Here is a 19,068-nt window from a genome sequence, read left to right as displayed (position 1 = left end):
GCACAGAAACCAAGACCCAGCCCAGCGGTGCGGTGCAAAGGGCCCCACTCTCGGAAGTGGCAGCTGGGCCAAACTTGGCGGGAGCCGGGGTCCCCAGGCAGTCACCTCCCTCCCCCTCATCCCACCCACCACCTCCTCCTCCTCTGGTCTGGACCGACAGACACACTCCATCTTTGCGGTGAAAGCCTGACTGTGTGGTTTCTGAGCGGCACTTGCTGGACTGAGTGCGCTTAAAGCAGCAGTTGGCGCTGAGACCTCGGGGCTGACCTGACCTGATGACCAGTGATGGAGCCCCGCGAAGGCTGAGGGGTGCGTGGGGTCCAGGCTCCCCACAGTTCTCCCTGACCATCACGCTTGTACATACAGCATGCCTGGGTCTCCATCAGATGTGAGATCCAGGGAAATGAGAAGGTTTTTTTTTGCAAAAGGCCAGCTTGTTTCCATTGCTGCCCCCACCCTGTTTAACACAGGGCCTCCCTGCCCTGGGGAGCTTAATGAAACTGCCGTCCCACCCTGGAGAGTCTGACTGATTATATATGGAATGAGTGGGTAGGTCTGGGTGTTGGTGATTCCGGGTGATGGAAGGTCGCTACCCCTGACTCTGGAAGCTTCTCTTTCCGGGGGAAAGCTCTGGGGTTGACTCTGCTTGGAGGCGTGACCCCTGGAAGCTCTGCAGGCCCTCTCAGCCTTGGGTTCTCCTTCAGCAAAACGGACGGAAACATCCCCGTCCCGGAGTTAGCGGCAAATCCAGGTCTGGACTTCTGTTTTCACTCATCTCTGTGATGCCTCAGAAAGGGAGGGCCCTGCCCACTGCCCGGAAGACACTGTCCTGGTCCCAGAGGGTTTCCTCGTGTGCGGTCCCAGTTCGCTCTGTGATGAGCAACACTGCTGACAAGCAGCAGAGTGCCGGAACCCCGCCACCCGAGTTCTTTCAGCTTGGGGAGTTTGGGGACATTCCCAGGAGGCTGTCACATTTTTCTTAAGAACATAAATGTATGTCAAAATGGTCTTTCAGTTACAGTAATAAGGAAGAGTCCTTTTTTCAAAGCAGTCACCGAAAATAAGCATATAGCTTAGATGGGAGCCTGATTTTTCTCTACATTCAAATGCCCCTACAATAGGGGCTCTTTCTTGGGATATGGGGACTTCTGAACTTGTAGGGAGAAATTGTCAGATGTGTGTGAGAGCAGGCAGGCAGGTGTACACATTTTCCTGGTCTCACCAGATGCTCATGAAGGTCTTGTGTTTGTGCTAAGTCACTTCAGTTGTGTCTGACTCTTTATGACTCTATGGACCGTAGCCCACCAGGCTTCTCTGTCCATGGGATTTTCTAGGCAAGAATACTGGAGTGGGTTCCCATGCCCTCCTCCAGGGGATCTTTCTGATCTAGGGATCGAACCTGTGTCTCTCAAGTCTCCTGCATTGGCAGGCAGACCCTTTATCACCAGTGCCACCTGGGAAGCCCCCAAGGAGGTCCCAAGACCCCAAAAAGGTTGAGGATTACTGTGTCCATCACTTCAGAGCTCATCAGGAGAGAATAACTATGTACTGCTTGCCACCTGCAGCTAAACTGTCTGCTTCTGAGCTTTCCAGGTATCCTTTGGAGCTAAGACCTCCAGGTCAAGGATGCTCTACTTATTTTTTTCTTTATTTTTATTGAAGTCTAGTTGATTTACAGTGTTGTGTTAGTTTCATGTGTAGAGCACAGTGATTTAGTTATACATGCACACATATATTCTTTTTTGGATTCTTTTCCTTTATAGGTTATTGCAAAGTATTGAGCATAGTTAGTTCCCTGTGGCAGACAATAGGTTCTTGTTGCTTATCTATTTTATATGTAGTAGGGTGTATGTTAATCCTAACCCGATTTATCCCCCTTCCCCTTCCCTCTTTGGTAAGTTTGTTTTCTGTCTGTGAGTCTCTTTCTCTTTTGGAAATAAGTTCATTTGTACCTTTTTTGAAAGTTTTTTTTTTTTTGCAATATTGTTTATTTATGGTGGTGTGCCAAGCTATGCTGTATAGAAAATGACTCAGTTATATACATACATCCTTTTTTATTGTATTCCTTTCCATTATGGTTTATCACAGGATACAGAATAGAATTCCCTGTGCCATATAGAAGGGCCTTGTTGCTTACCCATTCTATATATACTAGTTTGCATCTGCTAATCCCAAACTCCCAGTCCATCTCTCCCCCACGCCCTCGTGGTCACCACAAGTGTGATCTCTGTGTCTGTGGGTCTGTTTCTGTCTGTGAGTCTGTTTCTGTTTTGTAGATGGGTTCATTTGTGCTGGATTTTAGATGCCACATACAAATGATATGTAGTATGTGTCTCTTTCTGACTTACTTCACTTAGTATGATAATCTCTAGTTGCATCCATGTTGCTGCAAATGGCAGTATTTCATTCTTTTTGTGGCTGAATTCCATTCCCACATCTTCTTTATTCATTTGTCAATGGACACTGAGGTGGCCCCCACGTTTTGGCTGCTGTGAACATAGGACCGCTGGATCACATGGCAGCTCTTATGTGTAGACTTTTTGTTGATGGCCATTATAACTAGAGTGAGGCGATACCTCGTGTGGTTTTTGACTTGCATTTCTCTAATAATTAGCAATGTTGAGCACCTTTTCACGTGCTTTTTGGCCATCCTTGTCTTCTTTAGACAAATGTCTTTTTAGATCATGGGCCTAATTTTTGACTGAGGTGTTTGCTTTTTTGATAATGAGTTGTATGAGCTGCTAGTATATTTCAGAACGATGCGCTGCTCTGATCAGGGCTCCGTTGCCTCATGCTTTCTGGCACACCTGCCAGCGCTGCCCACAGCAGCTGCCACCTCCAGGGTCCTCATCAGCCATTGGCAAAGGGGAGGAATGTGTTTGGCTCACAGCTGGATGGCTGGGGGTCTGGGCCCCTCCCTGTATCTCCTCCAGCCTCTCTTTCCACACTTTCATCTGCAGTCTGGCAAAGTGCATGTGCACTTCAACGTGAAATGCGCATGCCTTTTGACCTACTAACAGTCCCACTTCTAGGAGACACGGTACATATGTGAAATGATGAGTACAAGGTTATTCAACATTTTTCATACACAGCATTGTCTGTGAGAGCAAAAGATTGGAACAACCTAAGTATCTACCAACAAGGGAGTAGATACATTTTGGTATATCTGCTGTGATGGGAAAGCACACAGCCTCAGCAAGCAGTGAGGGAGCTATGTGGGGACAATGCAAGGTATTAAGCCTAAGCACGGGAGTGCAAAGCATGTGGATACTGTTGCCATATATATGCATATATGTACATGTATATGTATTTTTTTCTCTACTCACACATACACATGTTTGCATGTGTGGGCTATTCCTAGAAGGGTACACAGGAAGCCCACAATGGTCACTGCTTCTGGAGAGGGGGCCTGGGGGGCTGGCTGGCAGGTGACTAGAATGCTGCAGCTTAGCTGTTGGGAAGCCATGAAACCACTGTGGCCACCACAGCTCCCTCCCTCCTAAGGCCGGCAGGCCGTCACCCGACCCAACTCTCCTCCTTACCCTGCCCACTCTTCTCTTACAGATCGAAACCCACAAGCTGACCTTCCGCGAGAACGCCAAAGCCAAGACCGACCACGGGGCGGAGATCGTGTACAAGTCACCCGTGGCGTCGGGGGACACGTCCCCCCGGCACCTGAGCAACGTGTCCTCCGCTGGCAGCATCGACCTGGTGGACTCGCCGCAGCTCGCCACCCTCGCCGACGAGGTGTCCGCCTCCCTGGCCAAGCAGGGTTTGTGATCAGGCCCCGGGGCGGTCAATAACCGTGGAGAGAAGAGAGTGAAAGAGTGTGGAAAAAAAAAGAATAATGCTCTGGCCCTTCGCCCTCTGCCCTCCCCCAGCTGCTCCTCACAGATCGGTTCATCGGTTAATCACTAACCTGCTTGTCACTCAGCTCTGGCTCGGGGCTTCCAAATCAGTGACCGGAACAGAGCCAAGTTCAGCTTTCCAAATTGATGGGTGGGCCAATCCTAATAAAGTATTTTTAAAAATGCTCCAAAAGAGGGCCCCACCCAGAACTTCCTTGGGCAGTTACTTTTCTTTTTTTTTCCCCCTCTGAGTGGAAGAGGGAGAAGGGAGGCTCTGAAAGCTGCTTCCCAGGGCTCTCCAGGCCTGGGGGGGTGCCCCATTCTGGGGGTGTCCCCGAGGCAGCAGTGGCAACAAGGGACTTGCAACTTGGCACATTGGCGGAGCCACAGGCGCAGGGCCGCCTCTGGAGCAGGGCGGAGCGGGCGGGGCCGGGCGGGGCCAGGCAGGGGGCGGGGAGGGAAGGGAAGGGGCCTGTGTGGGGAGGGGATGCTGGGGCCTGCCTGGAGGGCAGCGGGCAGGGCACAGCCTCCACCACTCACCGCAGACCAGGCAGACCAGGCAGTCCTGTTCTTGGCGGCTGGGGATCGGCTGAGGTCCCTTCCCTCTGCGGGGAGAAGGGACGGGGCAGGAGAAGGAAGGGGATGGGAAGGACGTCGTGTGGGTCACCTCCTTGGAAAAGACTACCGAGCGTGGCCTCTTCCTTGCTTCTCGCAGGGTTGGGGGGTCCTGAGCTGAGGGGCTTCTCTCTGCCCCCTGGAAACCCCATTCTATTGAGTTCTGAAGGTGGGAACTACAGCCATGTTTTTTGGCCACCTCACAGATCTGGGACTTAGGGCTAACCAGTTCTCTCTGTAAGGACTTGTGCCTCTTGGGAGCACCTGCCTGTTCCCGAGCCTGGGCCTCTCCTCCTTCCCACGGCCATGGAGCCCCCCGTCTGCCCCCGCCACGCCTGTGTGTGTGCCGTGCGGAGCCCGGTCACTGCCTGTCCCCTCACTACGTCACACTGAGTTCCCCGCCTCACCACCCACCCCTTCTCGGTGATGGACATTGTTCCGACGGGGAGACACCTGCTCTCTACCAAGGGGGAAGTCAAGGAGGCCGAGGTCCGGACACCGGGGACCTCCATCTCTCTGAGTTATAGGCATCCAGCTGTGTCCCTCACAATGGACCCCACGACCTTACTCAATTCTCTGCCCCCACCGCCATCACAGTCACAAGCCAGGGTGGGGTTCACAGTGACCCTGGATGTTCATGCCTTGTCTGGGCCCGGTCCCCATCCAGTGCCGAGTTGGCAGCAGGCTGGCCGTCCCGGATGCCAGCGATGGCACTGGGGCAGGCGGGCAAGGCCCCCAGGGCAGGACCACGCCCCCGCTGTCCCCCACTTCTGCCCCAGCTTGTGACTGCCAGCCTCTCGGAGCCCAGCCGCTGCTCGACCCCAAGTCTGTGTCATCAGCCCTCCGCACCCCGAAAAGGGAAATGTGCCCCCTCGGAACTGGTTCTTACCCCATCCCAGCGGGAAGCAGGGTGGTCTGTCCTGGAGCAGCTGAACATATACATAGATGTCGCCCTCCCCTCCCCGTCCACACCCTGTCGCCTTGTAGTCTGATTTGTCTGTTTATGCTTGGATTCACCAGAGTGACTCTGATAGTGAAAAGAAAAAAAAAAAAAAGGACGCATGTATCTTGAAATGCTTGTAAAGAGGTTTCTAACCCGCCCTCGTGGGAGTCCTCGGTGTCTCTCACCCCCCAGCGGGACTCAGATCCAGAAGGCCCACGTGGCTCTCCCAGTTGATGAAAGATTTCCGTCAGCATCGTGGATCCAGCAGAGACCAGATCCTGACACTGGAGAACCCTCGGCTGTGAACACCTGAAGCCCAAGAGAGGACAGCAGCTCCGGTACCCCCTCCCTGACCCGGGGCTCCCTTCTGTCAGGCAGAGGACGTGTCTTGCGGTGAAGATGGCCCCAGAAAAGGCCCATAGCAGCCCCCAGAGAGGGTCGGACAGCTCCCCGCATCACGAGTGCCCACTGGGGCAAGGTCTGCAGCCCACCCCTCAGCTCCAAGCTCTTCCTCAGGAAGGATGGTCCAGCCGCCCACCCAGGGCCCTACGGCCACAGCAGGGCCTGGGACGAACGACCGGCCCCAGCTTTCTGACGTGGTGACAAGTCAGGAGACACTTGCTGACCCTCTCCTGCCACGGGGACAAGGGAAGCAGCCTTTGTCAAAATCTGTTTAAAGGAAATCTCAACCTTGGTCCAGGTCTGCCATTTCTGGTGTGGGGACAGTCAAAGTCAACCCTGTGGGGCTGGGAGGGTCAGTCTGGGGTCGGCTGCTCCGTTTGCAGTCAGAGCGTTCCATGCCAGGGATCATGTGGGCCCCAAACATCCCCCCATGAGGCTCTCCTAGGCTCTCTGAGTCCCAGCTGGTCTTGGAAGGGCTCTGAGGAAGGAGGAGGAAATGGTGTAAAGATGTGAGCGATGTGGCCCCTCCTTACTGCCACCGATTTTGGCCGTGTTCCTTGCACCCCTCCTTGCAGCCTCGTGTCCGGCTTTCCAAGTACTTCCTTCCCAGAGGGCTCTGGAATCGCCTGTGTTGGGATCAGCCTGAAGATCATGGTTTAGGTGATCAGGTCAGTTGCTGGCAGGGAGTCTGCAAAGGGATGCTGGCTTGTAACCTTAAATGAGGACAATCCCCCCAGAGCTGGCACACCCCTACCCGTTTCCTCCGGAGTCGGTGTCCCTCATCCACCTGGTCCCCTCAAGCTCTCCACTCACTTTATCAATAGTTCCATTTACATTGACTTCAGTGGTGAGACCGTATCCTGTCTGCGATTGCTTGTTGTGTTCGAGGGGGGAGGGGGGAGGAACCTGTAAGATAGTTAACCACTGGGCAAAGGGGTGCAGTAGTCCGAAGCCTAGTAACCCTTTCTTCGTGATTTCAACCACGGGTGCCAGAAGTCCGTTGGGATTTCGCCTTTCCACTGACAGGTGCGGCAGGCTGCCAGCTAGTTCTCCTTCCTGGCCAGGTGGTGAGGTTTGTGGAGGAATCGAGATCCGGTTGCTGTCCTGCTGCCCTTTTGCAGGGTCCCAAGCCCATAATCCTGCCTCCCAAGGCTGCTTTGAGGCATCCTTTCCTCAAAGTTATTGGCACCTCCGTGTCACCTTTCCCACCAGCTCCAGACACACAGCCTGTACTTCTAACAGCTGCTAAGATCTTGTCACCCTTTGATCTCTGTCCTCGGAGGAGAGCAGAGAGAGGCAGGGACGAGGGCAGAGGTGGAGGTCATCGGCCTGTCCTCTCTACAGAAGTGTGGCTTCAAGAGCCTTCTGGTTTCCATTTTGAAAAGGGTTTACCCTGGGCACCGACAGTCTCACCTACCGGACCGAGCCCCGTGAATCTGCAGTGGGGCAGGACAATTTCTGGCACTTGCAGGTCCCATGATTTCTTTGTTAATTTTGAGGGTGGGGGGAGGGACATGAAACCATCTTAGCTTAGCTTCCTGTCTGTGAATGTCCATATCGTGTATTGTGTGTTTTAACAAATGATTTACACTGACTGTTGCTGTAAAAGTGAATTTGGAAAATAAAGTTATTACTCTGATTAAATAAGGCCTTTGTGTATGGATTTAAAGGACCAGAAAAGGATGTTACAATTTCTAAGTCCCTTCCCAACCTTTGGGAATTTAGCTCAGGAAATGACCATACTGTTGAAACCAGGACGTGAGGATTTACCAGCTGGCTCTGGGGCCCTGAAGGTGAAAGGACTCTCAGGCTTGTTTGTTTCCAGTCGATTTTCTCATTCTGGTGCTGGCAAACCATCCTGGTCCAACTCAAAGGGCAATAAATACCCTTGTGGCTCAGCTCACAAGGCTCAGCCTGTAAAAGACCCAAACCACTGCATTCAGACCTGAGAAGGCAGGGGTAGCTCCGTGAGATCTCTTGATCCCTGGAAATGAGTGGAGAGGCCTGGGGCTGAAGCAGGACACTGACTGGGCTGGTCAGTGGAATGAGGGGCTCTGGTTCCTTCCAGGATCAAAGCTGCTCTCCTCTGAGCCTCATCTCAGATGGAGAGTGCTAGATCTCCATTAGGGATCCCAAATAGCCCCTGGTGAGGCTACAGAGGAAAAGAAAAGCAGACACGCAGAACCCATCGTATTATTGTTCCTTCGTGATTATGTCAAGGTCATAATGTTCAGGCCTTTGATTTTTCCACAGTTTCAAAATAATCACTTTTCTCAGCTTTTCCTGAGATGCTTTAGCCATTGCAGACAGAAGCTTAAGTACAGCAGATCTTAACTGCGAACTACAGAAGCAGCAACAGGGCAGCCAAAGACTTCAGAACTTGGGTAAAAAAAAAAAATTATATATATATATAACACTCAGGCAGCTTCACTGGCTGTGTTGACCTGACTGCTGTGAAAAGGGAAAAAGGAAGCAGCGAGAGAACCAGGCCCGCCCACTTACTCATCTTCTACAAAGAAAATCAAAACTTTTCTTCTTTCCTCACAAGAAAGCTGCTGAGAACCAGCTCAGGCTCTGTGCAAAGTGTATTAAATCCTCAGTGATCTCAAACCCAGAGGAGGTCAAAAGTGAGATGTGAAATCTCCACTACAGAGAAATTGGCTTTCTTTATAATCTTCTCCTTCCTGGCCGCGCTGGGTCTTCGTTGCTGCGCGCGGGCTCCCTGCGGTGGCTCCCCCTGCTGCAGGGCACTGGTTCGGGGTGCTGCTCGGGCTTCAGCAGTCGTGGTGCACGGGCTTAGTTGCCACTCGGCATGTGGGATCTTCCCGGATCAAGAATGAACCCATGTCTCCTGCATTGGCAGGTGGATTCTTTGTCACTGAGCCACCTGGAAACCCTAGAGAGCAATTTAGATTAAAAAAAAAAAAAGCCACACTGCGGCTGGCCTCACCAGAGGTAGGCACATTAAAGTCAAAGTATAGAAACGAAGACCCAGCGCAACCAAAAAAAAAAAAAAAGAAATGAACTTAAAAAAAAAAAAAAAGCAATGGGTCAATTACTTATACCCAACCACCACCACCTTTCCTCCTGACATCTCTTACCCGCCACACCTATGAAAACCCACATCCCCTCTCTGGTGACCATCAGAGGAGCCCACCTGTGCCCAGAAGATGGCACGGAGTCTTCCCAATGTTCAGTGCCAGTCAGAGGAGCTCCCCCAGCAGGGCAGGTCCTGACCACCATCACCACGTCCAGTGACAAGAAAGGCCTGGCATACTACGTTCTGTCACTTTTTTTTTATTATTTTTTTCAATTTTTCCTTCCTTTTTTTTTTTTTTAAGCACTAGTCTGTGCTTTGCGAACAGAATCAAGACATTAACAAAGATCAGCTTCTCTGAAGAAAAGCATTTCTATAGAACAAAGACAGCTACATGTTCCGCTGCCAATACACAGCTCAAAGCAGGAAAAGAAAATATTTACAAAATACAAGTTTTTTTTTTTTTCCATTTTTGATTTTGTTTTTTTTTTTTTACAATGCTAAAAGGGTTATTCAGAATTTTCAACCTTATAAATAGAAGAAGCACTTTATGCATAGGGATATGGTGCATTATTGTTTTTTTTAAAGAAACAATGACAAACCCTTTAACTTGCAAACAGAATCAAAAAAAAAATCACTAATGTTGAAAATTGTGAAAAAACCCCAACATTAAGCAGTTTGTCTACTATTTTTATACGATTACAAAATGGCAAAAAAAAAAAAAAAAAGTCCTTATTGCCCCCCTTTTGGTGATGTGATCATAGATGAGACAGGCACACGGTTATCCCAGGGGGTGACGGGGAGTGACGGGACCCACAGCAAGGACCAAGGACCAGACAGTGTTCCACAGGCAAAGGAGCTCGAGAGAGGAAAGGTGGACAGACACCGACAGGGAACCGGACTGGCGGAGGAGGGGATACGACCAAATGATTCCGAATGACCCCATCAGTGAAAACAGGATTCCGGAGGGGCGATGGCTGCTCATTTCCCAGACTCCCTAGAGTGAGAGGAGTGGGAAGACCCTACACCTCCACAGACCAGGATAAGTGGGAAAAACGATCCAAGGGGAAGGACCAGGTGTGGGTGTGTGTCTGGTGTGGGCAGCAGATGAGGGGACTGGGAAGGATAGGGACCCGAGCAGCCGCAGCCAGGTTACTGCAGTTAAGGAGTCAAGACAGGGACGACTGAACGCAGAGGAAACCCTGGTAGGTCTCCAAGATCTGCGGGACAAGGGGAAGCCATTCTGTCAGCTGAAGGCTGAGTGGGAACAGCTGGCAGGGCCGGTCAAGAGGCTCTGGTTGGGGTGCTCCAGCACAGACGACCAAGGAGACCCAGCTGGGGGGCCAGAGCTGAGCCAAGCCACAGAGGGGCGGGCCAGCGAGAGCCCAGAGCACACTGCTCTCCCCAACCCTCACCTCAGGGGGCGACACGGAGCTGCAGAGTCCTTCCCCTCTGCCCACCTGGCTGTCCCACCTTGCCCACTGGGGCAAAGGAGAGGGGTGACCATCCGACATGGCTAAGTCCAGTGATTCAACAGTGCAGAGGAGGTGCCGGGACCAGGCCGGCAGGCTCTTATCCTGAACTTCTGTTTGCCAACTGGAGGAAGTGCTCAGGTGTGTGACAAGAAAACATGGAAACCAAAACAGAACAAAAATCAAAACAAGAAAAAAAAATACCAAAGTAGAATCTAAATTCCTTAAATTCACTAAAAACTGTGAAAATTTTCGGCATATGATGTTTGAATATCAAACGCAGAGATTTCTGAAGCTTTAATGCCAATAGTTAGTGAGTCTGTTTAGATTCTCGTATCCCACTCATCTGTGAGTTGGACGCTGAGCTGTGACTGTGGCCGTCAGATGCCGACTCTTGAGGGGAACGACAGGAGGCGAGGTGGGCGCCACCTCTGTCTCCCGGCCAGTCTTGCTGCCCGAGGTGCGCCGAGTGCAGCGGGACGCCCGTTCCTGTGCATCCAGTTGGTCCTCACTCTCCGCCTGGGGGCTGTATGCCAGGGGGAAGGTCCGCCGCTCCCACGGCTGGACGGACTGTGGGCAGACAAGACGCCATGGTGAGGACTGGCCCCAGGTCTGTGAGCTCTGGGGCAGGCTTGGGGACGATTCTCAGAGCGGGCACCCTTGTAACAAGGGCCAGTGTTCCATGGCACCTTCAGAAGGTCAACTTCATGTACAGTCCCTTGTCCCCTTCAAACTGGGGATGGGGGGGTGGTCCATAAAATGAAGGTCCATCTTGGGCAGGTACTGCCCCCCCAACTGCCCCATCTGCCGCCTCCAATCCCACAGAAAGGTGTCGCTGCTCACCTGCTCGTCCAGCCCCAGCTCTGGTGTGGAACAGCGTGTGTCTTCGCTGGCCAGGTGTCGGAGGGTGTCCCGAGCCACGGGAGTGAGGGGGGCCGAGTGCAGCTCCGGGCTAATCGGGCTCCTGGGGGACTGCCCGTGGGAGAACTCCGACAAGGAGTGACTGCTACTGACGTCCGGGGAGGCAGGCTGGGGGGTGGAGGGGTTGGCACAGCCCAGTTGGGGTGTTGTCCGTCCATCTGATGACCGGTAAGACCTGTACCCCGAGAAGTGCAATCTAAGTGCCCGGTGACAGGGAGCTTCTCATCTATTCATTTTTGGGGTTGGGAGGTGGCAGGCTTTTGTCATGCCAAAAAAAGCCAGAAAAGGTGGCATGGCATGGCATGTGTGACAAAAGCCTCCCGACCAGCAGAGCTGAGGCAGACGGACACCAGCAGGTGTCTCCTTGGAACCACCAACCCTCGCTTCCCCCGTCACTGTGCATGGGGCCAGGCACACGCTATGGGCAAAAAGCGAGAACAAGAGCCCTAACCCCCCTACTTGAGAATCCTGAGGGCTGCTCACTGTAACATTAAAGGAGAAAGGGGAGGACAGGTCTCCCAAGTCAAGGGGGACCAGAGAGCTGTGCACACTCTGCTGTCCACAGAAGGTGGGCTGGTTCGGAGGCTTCCAAAGCTCCTCCCACCGTATCACCAGACCCCCCTCGATCGGCCTCCAACTTCCCAGATGGCCTACTCCTGGAGTTGGGAGACCACCAGAGTTTGTCATAACTGGACAGTAACCACTCAGCGAGGACCCAGCGTTTGACTACTTATGCCCGCATGGGTCCCAACAAACACCAAGGAATGTGTGCATTCTCCACCACTGCCAGTGAGGAACACGAAGAGCAACCAGGTGAGAACCCATGGACACAGCTTGGGCCCGAGCTCCCCGCCGACCCCCCCGGCACAGGCCCTGGGGACCTGGCGCCTGCCACATCACCTGCTGCCTCGCCGCTGAGGTGGCACACTTGTGGTCCACAGCCAGCGAGCCCTTTCCATCTCTTCACATTTGGCGTGCAGAGCGGCGAAGGCTGCGTCAGACAGGTCCTCGATCTGCAAAAGAGCACCTTTGTGGACCCCCCTTTCCGCCAGGAAGTCACATTTAAGTGGGGGTAGATCAGTTCTAGAAGCAGCACATCGCCTCCCTCCTCCCCCACATACTAGGCTCTTCCTGGTAAGGACAAGAATACAACGCAGCCTGCAGTGGACACCCACAGGTCTTGAAGTATCTGCAGTGTGTGTGCTCTTCTAAGAGGACCGACCATGCCATTACCTCCTCGTTCTCCTCGTCAGGACTCCCCTTCAGAGACCGAAGATCAACCTCCCGCCAGCTGCAAAACCAAGGCAGAATTGTGAGAACACAGGCAGTCGGGCCAGAAAAACATATGCGCAAGGGAATGAGCACTCGCCACCTGCTCTCCCTGGGCCTTCTCAGCCTTGGGGGACTCTTTCCATCAGAGGCCTCACACTCGATACCCACAAGGGCCAGAAACAGGGAAAGCAGGCTGAGGGTGGGAGCAGAGCTGGGGGACCGACGAACTCAAGCAGAAGAACCTGTATAAAGGGGACCAACGCTACTCAGCACCAACTGGCTGCCACCACATGGGGATGCATAGACACGGTTGCCCAAATTTTTGATTTGTCAACAAAAGCTGGAAATAAAGATTCCTATGTGAAATCTTGCTTTGATGCTGACAACAAATTCAGTATTTTAAAACACATCTGTATGCATCAAACAAAACATGTCTATAGCCAGTCTGTGGCCTGTGGTCTGGTTGGCACACATATAATGAAGAAAATTATATATAGAAATAATTTAAAAAAAAAAAAAAAAGAAAGAATTTCACTCTGATCCCTTCTCTTAATGACAAAAGCCAAGGCTAGGCCCCAGTGAGTAGGGGACAGGGACTCAGTGACTAGGGGACAGGGAAATGGCAGTAACAGGGAGAACAAAGAGCAGAGCCGATCGTGCAGGGCTTCTACCTGGGGGTAAGAATTTCCTTGTACTGGAGCTTCTCTACACGGGTGGTTGCAGCAACAGACATCGGGATGACAATGTTGTTAATATCGAAGGAGCTCTCTCCCCTTCTCCTCCTTACTGGCTGCTGTAAGACAAAGGCAAGTTTAAAAGGGAAGAACAATTCTACACACATCAAATCCTAAACCTGAGATTTAAAACAGGATCACCAATAACCAGGCATCTGGGTCCCTGGGGAGGGCCCAAGCAGGGATGTCAGCAACTGCCTGTACTGTGTGGACGGTCTCCCACCAGCAACGCGCTCAGGAGAAACACCAGGTGGGTCCTGAGGAAGACCTTCCCAAGTCTCACCGGCCACCCTCTCACGTGGAGAGACCTCTCCTCAGTGTCACAGAGGTGGGTGTCCTGGCACCCTGAGACAACTGCCACAGTTTAAGACTCTTCCACATACCTTTAACAACCCCCCCAACCTGTTTCCCCCCCTTTTATCTCTATGACAGAGACCCATGGTGGAAAAAGCAATGCTTAAGCCTAGAGCTAACTCTCTGGACGAAAAAGATGAACTCTTCCATCCTGAAAGATGCCCCATGGGAGGCTCAGCTCAGTGATCTGCTAATCTTGGTTGCCATGAAAGCACTTCCTTCTCGCAGATCTGAACTCTTCAGCTAAATCTGTGCCCACCATCTGCTGAACCCTTATGTGAGTTCCCCTTTCTGGCTATTATTCTTAGGGAAAAAGCTGAGAGCGTTCTAGCTCTATCAATGCAGAGAAGTGGAGGGAAATGGATGAAGAGGCCTTGGCTGTAGAGTTCACACTCCTGGAGAAAGGAGATTTGCTCCTACAGGAAGTTAAGATCAAACTCCTGGGAAAGAACACTTAATAAGGATCCAACATTAGGGAGCAGGGGCGGGGCCTTCTGCAGCAGCTGGGAGACCGGAGGAGGACTCAAGCAAGGAGCCAAGGGGCACGGCTTCTTAGATGGAGGGGCAAGTCTGAGGGCTGCCTGTGCCCAGATAGCAAACACCCTGCCCTGAAACAGAGACTGGCAACTGAGCTGTGAGAGGCCAGAGGGAAACAGTGGGATGACAAACATGCTGCCATGGCGACAGCGCAGCTGCAAACACCTAAGGGGCTGCATTCAAACCCAAACCACCAAGTGTGGGCAGCCCAGAGGGAAGGGGTCAGTGAGGGGAGAGTGGGGGGAAGAGGCTGTTTCCCTCGATTTCCTGTTCCCGGAAGGAGATCCACGACCGATCCATCCGATCATTTCAGGACCTTCTCAGAGAATGCTGAAAGGCAGTATTTCCTGGGCCAGGATCTCAGCAGCTGTCACCTGCGATTTCAGGTTATCACAATGTCTTTTTCACCTCATTTTCTTCTGCTATCAATGAGAACAGACTGTCCCTGCCTTCACGAATTCAGGGTAACTGGCTGACCAGAACAGCTGAAGAGACCTGCAAGCCTTGCCTGGCTGAGGTTCAGTGGACTCACCCCCACATGTCTGCTGAACTCACACACTCCACTGCAGGAAGTGTACCCAAAGGAACCTCAATAGACAGCTTTCCCTGGATTGTGGTCAAGAACAAGTGTGAAACTGCCGGCAGAAACAAGTATGTATTTTCCCTGAATCTCCTTGGGTCTGCTGTCAGTACCTTCAAGGCAGGGAGACAGGAGCGGGCTGTGGGGTTCAACAGGCTCAGCCCCCACCCCACATGTAGATGCCCTAATTCCAGAAGACACTCACATGGTCTAACCTAACTATGTTCTCCTGTTTAGGACCGGAGGTGGAGGGCAGGTGATGAGAATGAAGAGAGGTTCCCAAACCTGGCTGCCAGAAGGTGAGGCGCAAGATGATATTTAAAAGAGAAAAAATAGGTTCAGGGCCCCATCTCTTCTAAACCATCAAATCAGAATATCCAGGGCGTCCAAGAAGGAAAAAAAAAAGAAAAGAAGACCCCACCGGCTCACGTGGCTTTCCGCGGCAAGCATGAGCACACGCCCCATCCCCCTCCTCCCCACTCCCTCCAGTGTCCTGTAGCCTCTCACCTTAACTACCTGGCCTATCACTCTTCCTGCTATTAAATAAATCCAGATTCTTTGAAAAAATATGGCCAACGAGAGCCTCAAAGGTCAGCACAGTGGTATATACAAAATTGATGCTCATTAGATAGTAAGCAAAAATTTCAAGTGATTCAGGCCTAAGTTTACATTTTCCAGGCATGAGAAAGAGGCATGTGAAAAAACACTAAAGTTTCACCAAGTCGAGGATCTGAGAGAAGACTTCCATTAGAATTAGTCTCTGTAAAATCCTTTGTTTTTCTGAGACCCCTGCTAATGAATACCTGGGCTTACCACAGAGACTACACCGCTATGGAGATAAAACCTGTGGGTGTGGGAGGGGACGAAGCAGGGAGGAACAAGGTCATCTGGGAAAGACTGTCCGATTTTTAACAGCAGAGACAGAACGATATGAATTCCCACCTGATTGCAGAGCCTACTGAGCACATTTTGTGGGCTTTGAAGTTTCTTGAGGTAAGCTCTGAAGGGGCATCAGAGCCCCTGCCTAAGTCACCTTTGCTGTGCCCCAACCCAGGTTCCCTCTGTGCCGCACGACCCAAGAGAGCTGGCTCTGTGGCCAGACCACCTGGGTGGGAATCCCAACTGCAGCCCTGACAAGTCGCCTCACCTTATGCTATGTACTCAACCCTGGAAAGCCTCAGTTTTCCTGCCAACAAAATTGGAATCTTCTACACCACCTGCACCTTGAAGGGTGTTACAGGTTGAATGTGGTAACACGTATGTACCTAGCACGGACACAGTAAACATTCACAGCAGCAGCATTCTATTATTACTACCTCCATTATTATTAGGATGATTACTATATAAAGGACCCTTTTGGTGGGCACAAAGTAGCTACAGGTATATGTGTTCAAGGAGGCACATTCTGAGGAATGAAAACATCACAGAGTATTAACGTGACTGTGTGTCTGGAACGGCCGTGCAAACTGCTTTTGGGGTGAAGAGTGGTACTACGAAAGCTGATCAGGAGTCAGAGAGCCTGCCACTTTGAACGCACATGTCAGTCCTGCCAGTGTGGCCTGCTGGATCTGTAATCCTGCTCTGCACACTTAAAAAACAGGGTCCACATCAACCTTCCCTTCCAAGCACCCAGTGTTTATTCCCAACACTCCAGCTCCACTCCCCCGGAGATTAAAAACGAGGAAATCAAACGTCTTTAAGGCCCACAGACACCTCTTTTGCATTCCTCCTCTCATGTTTACTTCTCAGGCCAACAGAATTAAGAGTCATGGTACTGTGGAGTTCTGTGCCAAACTTAGTCCCATGTATCTTGAACAGTCACAGATCACCCACGAGTTTGCCTCTGCCTCAAGCTTTCTATGGCTGGCTCAGCTCAGATCCATCTTTACTAAGAACAACTCAAGGAAAATAACATAATGGAGGATTAAATAGCACCACTTTGACTTAAAAAAGACACACAAGTCAGGATGAGCTAAGTCCCTGTAACTGCCCTGGCCCTCACGACCCTCTTTCCACACTGTCCTCCAAATCCACCAGAGGGAGCTGTCACTGCAGAGGGGCTGTCTGGCCCACTCCACGCGGGTACTTACAGTCGTGCTGGCTGTGACCTGTGGGCTAGAGCTGGTGGGTGCAGAGGTGTCTGAGGAGGCGGAGAGCTGTCGCACCAAGGGACTGTGTGGTGAGTGGTGGGTGGCCGCCAAGTAGCTCGAACTGCTCATGTCCGTGTGATGCTTCAATACTGCAGAGGTCAACAGAAAAGAGGAATACATGGCTACCTCAACCTGCTCTACTTCCAGCACAAGTTAGGAAGGCCAGCAATACTCAGTAAAGGCAAAAATGCTTTCTAAGCCTAGAGGATAAAAAGATGAAGCAAACTGGCTGATGGGAGGCAGGGTGTGGAGCAGAGGTTGCTATAGCAGTTAAGAGTGACCTACACTTAGAAGCGGTCGGACCCCTCTACTCTGCCTTCCTAGCAAGTGAAGGACACAGCTAGGGGCAGTGACAGGAAGCCCAGCTGCCCCAGAAAGCCCTGCGCAGGTGCAGATGCAGGCGGAGGTGCCGGGCCTGGCCCTACCTTCACTTCTCTCAGATGCATGGTCTCGCAATCTCATTTTGCTGTGGTTGGGGTCATGCACGGGTGGCGGCGGACTGAGCAAGCGCTCTGCTTTTGGCGCTGTCACTCGCTCCACCATGGGCACGGCCCCCACATCGTCTAAGTGCTGCCTGTGGGTCCTGTCAGGCCGGGTTTGGTGATGGGACAGCTCTGAGGAGGGGAACAGAAAAAGAGCTGTGAAGTATCTTCTCTCAACCTTTTCTTATTTGAGTTCACTCTAGGTCAATGACAGACACCCAGGGCAGCAGGACAGTCCTCTGGGACTGAAGCTCCTAGCAAGCAACACACTGGCCAGGACAGGCCAGGGAGCCCACCAGGCTCTCAACTGGAGAAAAATGTGACACCAGACTACAAAAGACAGCCGGCCCACAGATGCACCCAATGCCATGCCCCACTTGGCTGCTCACTGAGCCCCAGAACAGCTTTCATAGTCCATCCCAGAGCATCCAAGATGAGCAGAAAAAGAAGACTGTGGGCTGAACTTGCATCTGTCAACTGTCTCTCCCAACCCCATCAGACTGCCATGGCCATACCAGTAACCTGAGAACATAAGAGGAACAGAAAAATAACTGGAGGACTCTATGGACCCCTGAAACTTACTGGCTGTTGTTAGGAAGGAGTTGACCAACTTGTGCCTGTCTTTACGAGCTGCATCTGGCAGACTGCCTGGTATGGGTGCTCTGTGCTTAAGTGAAAACTTTTTTGGAGGTTTGATTTTGTCAAAAGGCTTGTTCTGCCACTGAGATTTCAGCATGCTCTGGAAGTGCAGGCTTGTGGGGACATCTGCAAGAAACACAAAACATCACCATCAGTCCAGACCCCTGGGCTCCGGCTCTCCAGGGAGCGAGACCCACCTCACACCCTTCTCTTATGTGCCCAGTGGTAGGATGACTTCGAGGAACAAGCACTGTCAGGGGGAAGATCTGTTTATTGGAACATCACTGAAGGTCACTCTTCTACTCACAGGGAAGTCATTGGTGCCTTTTATTTTTCAAGTTCCAAACAAAACCAAAATCTATGATGGTCTTTTCTTTGTTCCTGTGTTCCGCTAAATCTGTTAAACTCCATTGGTTTGAAAGAACATCCTGTTCTTATTCTTCTAGAAACTGAAACATTTCAAGGTTATTTCTTTCTTTCAACATAAAGTTAATCAGGATTTATATTCCTTCAACAACTATTTATTGTCTGCTACTTTATCAGGCACTGGACTGGGCACTGCATCTTTCCCCACTAAGAACTAGATCATTTCTCCCTCCTTCCTCCAGACACCCACCACCTCCCTATCTGGGGATTATCTAGGTTTTTAAGTAAATGAATTGATTAATATTGAATACTACAAATTAAATCTTTTAGACTTAATTATAACTTCTACCTTTTTTGGGGGGGTTCACTACTCTTTCTTGTATCTTTCCATTTTGTTAGTTTCCTTTTTTTATTTTCCTAAGAATGCGGACTTGAGTTTGAGTAATTTCTTTCGAAAGAGCATTTCAAGATTAAAACCAGTTTTCTCTCAGATTCTTAAAGCTATTACTACAGTATCACCAATAAGATGGAATTTGACTCAATCATTTGTAGGTGCTCTGCTTCTTCTTTTAAACTTTTGGTGGGGTGGGGGGGAGCTTGTTGTGCTATTATATTGACTCAGCCAATTTGGGGCAAACTCCAATACCAAATCTTTCAATCTGTGAACATGGTATTTCTCTCCATTTATTTAGGATTTCTTGTATTTCCTCTCATCA

The 19,068-nt window shown here is 51.2% G+C and overlaps 2 protein-coding genes across 19 annotated transcripts in view; one reads left to right on the top strand and one right to left on the bottom strand.

Annotated features, from left to right (window-relative positions):
- Positions 1-7,452, top strand: part of MAPT (microtubule associated protein tau) — a 119,868-nt gene extending 112,416 nt beyond the window's left edge. For all 15 annotated transcript variants that reach the window (XM_043465808.1, XM_043465817.1, XM_043465792.1 and 12 more), the window contains one exon: positions 3,565-7,452. In XM_043465808.1, coding sequence (XP_043321743.1) covers positions 3,565-3,780 — 216 coding nt within the window. In that variant the 3' untranslated portion in view covers positions 3,781-7,452. The remainder of the gene's footprint in view (positions 1-3,564) is intronic.
- Positions 7,453-9,089: 1,637 nt separating this feature from the next.
- KANSL1 (KAT8 regulatory NSL complex subunit 1) overlaps positions 9,090-19,068 on the bottom strand; it is a 173,093-nt gene continuing 163,114 nt past the window's right edge. For 3 of the 4 annotated variants that reach the window (XM_043465761.1, XM_043465750.1, XM_043465769.1), the window contains 8 exons: positions 17,930-18,112; positions 17,291-17,479; positions 16,806-16,954; positions 13,182-13,303; positions 12,472-12,529; positions 12,139-12,251; positions 11,161-11,413; positions 9,090-10,887 (listed from right to left, as the gene is read on the bottom strand). In XM_043465761.1, coding sequence (XP_043321696.1) covers positions 10,660-10,887; positions 11,161-11,413; positions 12,139-12,251; positions 12,472-12,529; positions 13,182-13,303; positions 16,806-16,954; positions 17,291-17,479; positions 17,930-18,112 — 1,295 coding nt within the window. In that variant the 3' untranslated portion in view covers positions 9,090-10,659. The remainder of the gene's footprint in view (positions 10,888-11,160; positions 11,414-12,138; positions 12,252-12,471; positions 12,530-13,181; positions 13,304-16,805; positions 16,955-17,290; positions 17,480-17,929; positions 18,113-19,068) is intronic. The other variant, XM_043465778.1, reaches the window with a different exon arrangement.

This window comes from Cervus canadensis, chromosome 1 (genome assembly GCF_019320065.1).
Source record: "Cervus canadensis isolate Bull #8, Minnesota chromosome 1, ASM1932006v1, whole genome shotgun sequence".
In the NCBI taxonomy this organism is placed as follows: Eukaryota; Metazoa; Chordata; class Mammalia; order Artiodactyla; family Cervidae; genus Cervus; species Cervus canadensis.
This window is presented reverse-complemented; position numbering and strand designations above follow the sequence as displayed.